This window comes from Austrofundulus limnaeus, unplaced genomic scaffold (genome assembly GCF_001266775.1).
Source record: "Austrofundulus limnaeus strain Quisiro unplaced genomic scaffold, Austrofundulus_limnaeus-1.0 Scaffold8, whole genome shotgun sequence".
Taxonomy (NCBI): domain Eukaryota; kingdom Metazoa; phylum Chordata; class Actinopteri; order Cyprinodontiformes; family Rivulidae; genus Austrofundulus; species Austrofundulus limnaeus.
The window spans coordinates 3,128,841-3,139,175 of record NW_013952410.1 but is presented as its reverse complement, the minus strand read 5'-3'; the positions used below and the strand labels follow the sequence as shown (position 1 = coordinate 3,139,175).

The 10,335-nt window shown below is 37.5% G+C and overlaps 1 protein-coding gene across 1 annotated transcript in view; it reads right to left on the bottom strand.

Annotated features, from left to right (window-relative positions):
• The window catches only part of usp13 (ubiquitin specific peptidase 13), a gene marked incomplete in the record, with an annotated part of 38,656 nt that overhangs the window by 25,792 nt on the left and 2,529 nt on the right, over positions 1-10,335 (bottom strand). The window contains 7 exon segments of the mRNA XM_014000304.1: positions 1,567-1,757; positions 1,918-2,015; positions 2,688-2,872; positions 3,034-3,176; positions 4,916-5,037; positions 8,069-8,129; positions 9,923-10,048. Of these exon segments, the coding sequence (XP_013855758.1) occupies positions 1,567-1,757; positions 1,918-2,015; positions 2,688-2,872; positions 3,034-3,176; positions 4,916-5,037; positions 8,069-8,129; positions 9,923-10,048 (926 nt within the window).

Sequence of the window (10,335 nt, the reverse complement as noted above, 5' to 3'; positions counted from 1 at the left end):
AAAAAAAAGGAAGCAAAAATATAAATATCAGTTTTGGAAATTGTCAACTCAGGATACAGTTGAACCTTACTCCAACGATCCCTTTTGGACCCGGAAAGTAAGTTTTGTTAAGAATYAGARCGAGTMCAGAGGCTCTTMTAAAACGTTTCCGCTTGGTAATATATCTCCCACTCATCCTCTCACATAAATGTCAATGTTAAGCTACTTTTTGTGAARAAACTATATTATTATGAAGCTATGTCTTGTTATGAAATCATGAACATCCACCATTTTTAAGAAATTTTTTCAGGTTCAATATTATGTCAGATCATAGATTTTAAAAAATGCATTTTTTTATTGGAATTTATCCAATAGGTATATCTGGCCAGAAAAATTGAGAAGATATTTGAGAAGGTGGATTTTCAGTATATAGACTACCATAAGTTAAGAGGTATTATTGAACAGAATAAACATTTATAAGTGTAAATGGGCAGTTGATATTCTAGGTAAACCAAAATTACAAACCTATATTCTAAAAAGGGAAGCTTATGGTCCTGAGCCATATGCAACATTATCTAAACAACAAATGTCTGTGTGTACACAATTTACCGTAGATCTGGCACTTTGCCTTTGGCTTTGGAGACTGGACATTTTCGTTCAGTCTCAGAGGAGGATCGTATATGTTCTTTATGTGATTTGAGTGAAATTGAAAATGAAATGTGCTTTTTGTTTTACTGTCCTTTGTATAGGATTCTGAGAAATTAATTATTTAATAAAGTTCTTGATGTTTATCCAGATTGTTTTTATTTAATTGGTGAATATACAGTGCAGCATTTATTTAATATTTTGTGTTTCAGTTAGCACAGTTTATTTTAAAGGCCTGGCACTTCAGGAAGAGGACACRTTTTGGTTTAAAGAATGTTTACACCTGTCCGCTCGCATGTATATGTTTATTGTGTGGGCTGGGCACCTGCTGTGGTGCATGACACATATGAAAATATTTCTCTTGCTGCTAGTCTGGTGGAGCTGTGTGGGGGAGACCCAGAAAGAAGAGCGCTCTGTGGGGCGGGAGCTCAGCTGGGGACTGGGCTCAAGGGAGGAGCTTTGTGTAAATAGGCGGTGCTTTGTACCAGCAAGCGTTTAGGCAGCTCCACATGGCTACCACAGGAGATTCAAGGATCTCTCAAACATGCATGAATGAGTCAAAACAACTCTGGGTATGTTTTTGATGAGCTTTATATCATTAAAACGTGATATAAAGCTCAAAAAAGTTGATTTTGCATAATATGCACCCCCCCACCCCTTTAACATATGGTTACAAAGAATGTCAAGGCTTTAAACTAAAAACTAGTCAATTGAATTTTCAATATTTTTTGAACTTCTGGTTAGTAAAAGTTGGTAAAGGCAATAAAATTACCATTGATATTTTAAAAATAGGTTTTCTAACATATTACATGTATTGTTGAGTATTCAAGTTGTGACTAGCGTTAAATTAAAAAAAAACATGAAAAAGCCTTAAGCCTAAATATTCTATCTTACATCAGTAATTTAAAAAAAAGGATTTAAAGTACATCATCCAGTACTCACATCCTCTGGAAGTCYGGGATGCTGAAGAGGACTTGGAGTACTGTGCTCAGGTAGCAGTTGTTGCCCAGATTCTTGATGCCCGTGAAACCAGAACCAAACACTGCTTTCAGCTTCATACCGGACTCCTGGATCACCTCCCATTCACTGACCCGTGGCCGGGAGTTATTGTCTGTGTGGTGCCCATTTTCTGTCTGAAATCAAAAGGAAGTAATAAGAGCTCTGTTTGCAGCGTGCGACTGCAGACCTAAATCCTAGAAAACGGTTACAAGTGAATGCCCCCAGCTTAAATACCGCAGCTGTTTCTGATTAGATTGTGCCGATACAAAAGGAAATGATCAAACTATGACTCACTCTTTTCTGCATCTGTAGCATGTCTATTCCAAAGTGTGACAAGTGCTCTGATATGTGAGGGTCCAACACAGCTTCTTCCTCCTCAAATGAATAAACATCTGAAAATCAAAAATCCAGTTCGTGACAACAAAACCGTTTATGAGCGAATGATGCACTGATGCTTAAACATTGTAACCACTTTTAGTCAATAACTCATCCAGTTCTTAAAGTCACACCTGCAGTTTAGCATTTGTCATTAACAAGGAAAAATTACATCAGCAAAATATTTGTTTTTTTAGCCTTTCTTTTTCCTTTTTTGTGTGACCTACCTTTTAATAGACAAAAAAGTTTGCAAAAAACAAAAGGTGTAAGCCCAAAAAAACTGTATTAAACTGCTTTATTTCTTCATTTTTTACAGTACTGCTTTAATCTGTAATCTTGCTTCCAAAGAACCGGACATTCTTGAAAAAAAGAGGTCTTGTTTTAAAAGTTTCTGGGCTTTCTGATGGGTTTGTAAGTTCTTTGACTTCAGCTGTTTTTTCAGTGAAGAAATTCTGGTTCCTCAGAAGCAAATTATATAAAAAATAAATATGTGTGATGACTCAACATTTCTGAAGTGTTGTAAATGTGTTTCAGAAAAACAACATGCTGTACCCCTACACATTATGAAGGAAAAACATTATTAAACGTTTTGCAAAGTAAACAACATATGCTTGTATTTATTATGACAAACAAGAGCATGAATCAGTTTCCAGACTCGTGCTCAGGTAGCCATGTTTTGTATGTCAGACCTGCTCCGTCTGGGGTGATGGTGTCCAGTTTCACAGCCAGGGGGTWGTTGGTCTCTCTGTAGTGCTCCAGGGCATGGCCGTTCCCTCCGCTCCCGTCGAAGAACCACTTCCCACAGAGCACCGACCCATCGGTCAGGTTCAGCCACAGGTTCTCTTTCATCTCACATTTCTGACACTTCCAGCCACTGGCAGCACACATACAGACCTGAATTACTGTTGTGTAAAAAAAAACTGCAGCTAGACTACAATGAGAGTAACATATATGAAGATGACAAAAGATTAAATCTCCACAATTCAGCACTTTGTTACATTACAGAAACTTAGCCTGAAACTTTTAAAGTCCTACTTGGGTGGAATTCGAACCCCGTTGTCCAGCTGTCTGAGGCTTCTGGCGTGCCTGGAGACCTGGATCTCCTCCTCCCAGGACTCAGGCTCCTGTTTYTTGTAAGCTGATGGTGCGTTGAGTACTGCGTCACAGGCGATGGTCACCTGGACAGTGAGTAAAACCGAATTTAAGAGAGCGTACGAGGTGTTGTGTCACACCGAAATCAATTTGTTAGTTAAACATTTTAAGTCAACAGCTTCAGGAAGAGGAAACTCATACAAGACAAACTAATACAGAAAGGCATTGTCTTGCAAGACTTGTGCAACTAAACAGTCGTGTTTCATTATGTGACTGATGTACTTTTCTAAAAATCTAAAAAATGTTGAGTATAGGTCCTCCGGACAGGTTGCTCTTTGGTAAAAACATTTCGGCTATTCTCCAAGAGACAGTCTGTGGAGCAGTACTTTCACATGGTGGACAAACAAGTTTAACAATGACGATCAAATCTGTTTGTTGACATACAAAAAYGACCATCACCCCAACGATCGTTGGGGCTCTGATTATTCCCATTGTTCACAGAGGGTTGAGTCACATTCCCAATTACAGCATCATGGAGCCTGAAGAAGTCTCTGAGATGAGACTAAATGTTTTCTACAGAAAGAACCCGTCCAGAGGACCAGATTCAACTTGGTTTTTTTTTCTACCTGTATAACTGTACTGCATCAGGACACTTTTGTTAAAAAGAAACAGAGGCAAAATGAATAGACACTAAAAGTAATGAAAAATGTGAAAAACTTAAAGTAAATTTGCAAATAAAAAATAAAGCTTGTGATATTGTCTAGTTCTGAGGATGAGATTTCAAAACTGTCCCAAACTACACATCAGACACTGAATTAAACAGTATCTTTCACCATTAATTGACAATTTTTAATATCCAAAGAATCTGAAAGCTGTTAGTCCTTTAAACAGGTTGGAAAACAGGGATATCAACCAGAACTCCTTTTAATTTACAACAAACCGGACAACATCCACATAAAACACTATAAAAACACAAACCTAATACTTAGGCTTTCATCATGTCGCCTTTTCAATTTATCAAGTGTTGCAGCATCACATTTACATACCATCGTTTCATTTAGTGTGTCAAATATGTCACAAGTGGAATGAAATAAAAATACAATTATCTTTGGATGTACTGTATTGTTACTGGCGTCAATGCTGTACTCGGGCCAAAAATGTGCACAATGTGATCACAACTACACACATTGTTGTACATGTATAAAGACAGAATAGGTATGAGTTGTTCTGCTGCACTGAGTTTGTGCGTTTTTGCTGATATTTCAATTTATCTTAGATTTTAAACAACTTTGCTTTGCAATAAACAAAACGACAGTGAATCTGTCGTATTCACTACGAATTAAGAGCAGTGCACAGTTGTTTCATGCAATAGGTCCATACTAACCTGTCTACACTAACCTAACATTCAAAATGTATTTTACATACATAAAGACAAATGAACTCCTGAGCCACGTGTTAAACATAAAACACACAAATGAAGGTTTTAGGGTTAGTTAAGATCTCTGAGTAAAAAAATAAAGCAAAAAAAAACACACACAAAAGAAATAAAGAGTGTACAATAAAATATGTGCACCTTGTGGGTTCCCAAAATGATGTGTGTTGCAGAAAAAGTATTTTTAATCAAACAAAACAGCAAAATTAAAATCAATGAAATACATTAGTGTTTTTAGTTTTTTTTAATCAGTTGCCTGCTCAAACTAAACACTAAATGTTCACAGAGAAAACCTGTCAACAATCTGCCTGACGCGAGACCAGAGAACCACTGAAGTGCCGCTTTCTCCCTCATCATGCACAAAATAAAAACACASAGGTCCGAGTTACTAACCAGAGCGGGCAACTCCTCGATATTTGGTAAAGGAATCTCAAAGTGGTCTGGAAAAATGACGATCTTGGCCTCATCTTCGTATTCATAGTCGTCTCCATTAAAATCACGGTTTAGCTCTAAATCTACAAGGGAGGAAGCAAATGAGTTTTAGTGAGGCATTTACAACTAATGGGCTGCTGTCTAAAACAAAACAACACTTTCAAATAATAGAATAAAATGTGTTGAATGCAAAGTTAAGAGAAACACATTTTGTTTGACCACCCCCCCACCCAAACTCAACACGTCTTTCAGGCTTTAGTTAAGTGATTTAATGACCAAATTCACATCAACTACAATAGGTTGCCTTCAGGCCCAGGCCTCCCTTGAAAAAGACATCTGAGATCTCAGTGGGACTTGCCTGGTTAAATAAGAGTAAAATAAATAAATTGAATGTAACGTACATCACAGATGTCACTGCACTTTTAGAGCTGTCAGTTTTCAGCTGCAGCCTAAAGTTGTATGGTGACTCATGAAAAACAGAGTCACAAGTTATATCCGACTTTGTTATTATGATCACCGGTTTATGGTAACACATCAGCTAGTTGTAGGATTAGATCACAGAACTGGTATAAATCTGACGTTTAACACAAACAGACCATAGAAGTGATTCAAAAAAAGAAACAGAAGCAAATGTCCCACCCCGCAAAAAAAAAGTATAAAAAACTGACCTAAATCAAGTGAGAGTAAAGGAATGAGTGTTCAAAAAATAAAAATAAAAAAGGAAAATAAAAATCTATTGTGCTTAGAATGAGTGGAAGGAACTCCTCCAGCAGAGAGGACACCTGGGCCTCGGCAAGCTGCGTCATCGACTCAGTCGAAGAGCGTCTGCCTCGACAGGACGCTGACAGGTGGTGGCAGCTGAGAGGACAGCAGCGAGTGACAGGAGGCGGCCCCAACTATAAACCAACAACCCCCCCCCCCCCCCACAAACCAACCAACCCCAGGAGGAGGGGGGAGGTGGAGGGAGTGCGCCAGGCTTTGATTTAGAACGGTTACCAGCCACATTTACAAATAAGTGCGCTAAATTTGGAGAACAGGAGCTGGAGGAGCGGGATCGTCTCTGGAAATATCTAACTCTTTGGGTAAAGGACGGCTAGAGGAGCAGCTGGCAGGCGACTAACAGCAAACAGTCAACAAGAACGAGCCTCTTAAAAGGGAGTCTCTAATGATCGATTTAACATTAAATGACCAAAACTGTAAATCTTTTTAAAAATCATCTTGATTTTGTTCACAGCAATTAATAAAGCACCTATGAGTACAAGTGTTGATTTAACAGAGTGATTTAACGTCTCCCAACACTTATGGGTTAAAGTGTTTAAAAAATTCTAACCAGTCAAGCACATCCTAATGCTAAAAGTTTAAGTACTCTGGACTGGATTTCTTTATGATTCTTATTGATGACCTATTATCTACCTCCCTTCTTCCCTTTCCACGGTCATTTCCAGGCTCACTTTGGCATCTCAGACAACAAGCTCTAATCTGACAGGATTAAGAACTAAATGTGACACAATGTTTCCTCAGTTTACGTTATCCACCTTAATGTATGGGTGCATTAATTCCAATTTAGACTGCTCATGTTTAGTGAGGCCTTCTCCCACAGATAATAGKATGAGTGGGAGAGTATCATTAGTATGCTCAGGGTAAATGGAGTGGACACCTTTTAAATCTGGCACCATTTCACATTTCCGCCAGGTGTTTCCCACAACCTCCACTCTGAGCTGGATTCAAAAAGACTCACAATCACAGAAAATGTTCGCTGTAGTCACGTCCACAAACAACCAAACTGAAGCAGTTCAAACATTTTAAATGAGGCACTAAAATAAATCTCGCTTTAAATGATGATAACRTATCTGCTGAGTTTTAAGGAAATTCTGTGAAAAATACATTTTTAGTAGGGACGCGTTATCGGCATTAACATCAGAATCGGCCAATGTTGGTCATTTTTTAAGCATATCGGTCCATTAAGTAAACCTGATATTAACATCTGATACTGATTTCCCACTTGTTTCCGTTTGTGTTTCTGGAGGGGAAATGGTTGATTGAGTGTTATCTGCTTGATCGTGATAGTGACKATGTGCAGCCAGGAATAACTGATGTAGAGTCATGTCAGCAGCCTGGTAATTTTTTATGGTATTGAAAAAAGACGTGTTTGTGCATATTTGTTTGTGCAATATCTGTAAAAATAGGTTATCGGCCATAACAGCAATATTAATATTAGATATCGATATCGACTGAAATTCATATTCGTACATCCCTAAAATGGATGGATTGTGTGTTTATTTTTTTATCTTTTCTGTGTTTAAGAGAAAATATGTGGACATCTGAAGTCACTACCAGCAAAGTCTGAATTTTTTGTTTTATTTTAGCTAATAAGTTCTCATCAGAAGTTTTACATTTTTTATTTAATTCAGAAAAAAATTAACTAAAAAAACACGTTTGGAAATCCACCTTTGTCATGTTGTAATTTTACCCAGCAAGAAACTAAAAGGCTGATTTCCTTACATAGTTGCACACAAAATAAAGAAGTTCTTTTTAAAGCGGCTTTTATTTATTTACAGTTTTGGTAATTTAATGTTAAATCCATCATTTTCAAATTTCTGCATTGTTTCCCTAATTCCAACATACACTATTTACATATTTACAGAGCTTTTGTCATCGTGCAAATTAGCTGATTTACCATTTTACTTGAAAAATAATGGATCATTTTATTTATTTTTCTTACGTTGTGTCTAACGTTTTTGCTTTATAATGAAATGAATAAATTTAAAATAACCAAATAAATAAATAAATAAATAAATGAAATCTCAAATGAGAACAATAACTGATATTAATATGACCAAATGTTCACCTGAACAACTAACTCAGTTTCAGTTTCACACTGTAATCCTGAGATGGTGATAAGTTAACATGGAGCTTCAATATTTTATACTTGTTAAAAAAATAATAAGCCATAAAACTGAATGGCGACTCAATCATGTCAGTTATTGCTCAGTCGTCACGGCACACAGCATTGCTAGTTTAACTTAAGTAGCTTTACTCATGCAAAGTTTTATTTATTTATTTTTTCCCACAGTGAATATTGATATAGGATGTAAATGCAGCAGGAGTTCCTACCTAGGAACACTTTTCCATTTTTTCTTCTGGGGATAGCACCTCCTGCTGCGCCTGTGGCTTTCTGCAAGAAACAGGAAGGATTAAAAACGCTGATTCAAAGACATTTATGCTAAAAAATACAAAATCTACTGCATTCAATAGTTCTCTTTACTGAAAAAAACATCTTGAATTTTCTGTTGGGTTTAATCAAGATGTTAGTTTTTGTTTTTTGTTTTTTGATATGGTTGGTGGATAAACCAGCTACCAGGTCCAGTTACAGGCAAGGGAAACTCCCTCCTACAGTGTCAGGATCAAAATTAAATGCTGATCAACTGAACTGCTTCAGACGCACACATTTACTATTTACAGTACATTTAACATCATGTTTGGACTTGTCTTTGCCTGCAATGTGAATCATTGTCTATATTTGCACTACATCCTGCCGAGAGTGATAGAAATGTAATATTTAAAGAAAACGATCCAACGTACTCACACATTTGAGCTTTGGATGGTGTGTGTGTGTGTGTGTGTGTGTGTGTGGGGGGGGGGGGGGTCTGGAAATTTCCATAAAATATGACTTGACAAAATTCACAGTGCCACCAGTGGTTTGGGGCCAAACAGAGTTGAAGGAGCGAGAATGCTGACGCACTCGAGACCAAATGGGCTCGGGGGAGATTAAAAAGAAAAAAAGCAGAGGCAGGGGCCTGCAGAATGTGAGCAGTTGTTTCTGACCAGATCTGGGCATTGAAATAGCAACTCTTTTCAAAGCGGAGCCAACCTAGTGGCAATTAGAGCCAGTGAGTGGGCCAGTGTTTCATATTTTTTCCACTAAATGCCCGTTTAAGTTACTACAGGGCACAGATATGGGAAGTGGGGGGGGACATGTCCCACCCTGTACCTATGGCGGTTACGCCCACGGCTGCTAATTTAATTCAAACTACATTTGTTACATACAATAAACTAGTAAAAATATTAATTCATCAATGCATTGCAATATGTTTCTTCAACTCAATATCGAAGAAAATCCTCTGATTCTGTTAGGTCCCCTGGCCGCCCAGTTTGTCATGTTTTTGTGTTTGCACTCCATATTTAGTACAAGGTCTGCTGCGTTCCATTTACATTGTATTTTGGGAGCTGGTAAATGGTAGTGACGTCATTTCCCAACAAACCATATGAGACTGCATTCCAGTTAGCCGACAGGTGATCGTATTGTTGTCGCTAACCTAGCTACAACACTGCTACAATGTAAACAATGACAAAAAGAGAGCTGTACTACGTACGTCATGCAAATAAACATTGATTTTAACACGTATGGTATTGCGCAGAAAATACACTACTTGTGCAAGTGATTAAACATGCACAAAACATTAAGAAAGATAATTAACAGTAAAAGTAAAAAAAAAGTTAAAGTGTTACCTAATTTCCCTCTGGGATCAATAAAGTATTTTTGAATTTGAAGTTAGGGAGTTAACTTTCTAAACCTGCGAGTAGCCGCCATCTTAAAATCAAAACTGGGGGCAGTTTCATTTCTTCCACTTTACGAGTGGAATATTACCACTGGAGGGGGCGTTCCAGTTTAAATCTACCAATGGGAACAAGGAAATTACCACTTCCCAGGACTACTTTAATTTCAGATATATTATTTCTCAAAAATGTTCATGTATACCATGCAAGAAAATAAATAACAAAAAATTATCCACAGTAATTCTAATGAATTATTGGTGTCCTCCTTATGAAGTAACTAATATTGAAGCATTTATTGAATCAAAATTGAATCCGACTGTGACCCAAACTATTTAAATCAAATTAAATGGGGAGATTTTTAACAATACCCAGCCCTACGGTAAACACTCGGGAGCAGCTGCAAACCCCTACCTCTTTGACGTGCCGTTTGAGGTGCATGTAAACGCTCTGTCCTGTTTTGCGATAATGTCTCTCCACGTGCTCACGTCCGAAGCCCAGGAATGTGTTCATGCACACATACAGGCCTCCCTCAGACTCCTTGAGAGCAAAACAAACAACAGCAAMAATATAAGCAGAGCAAAGGTAAGAAACTATGAAAACACATGCGAGAACGTTTTTAACGTCACACATTCAAGTCACAAATACTGATAAGTGTGTAAAAACCGTGGAAAGCAGAATAGTTTGCTGCACTTTCAGTGAAACCCTGACAAAAACAAAGATAACAACAATGTCACATCAGGTATTTAAAATGTTTCTAAACCAAAAAAAAAAAAAGGAAGACATTAATCAAACAAAGAATTACTTTCCTTCTTAATTTTTACATC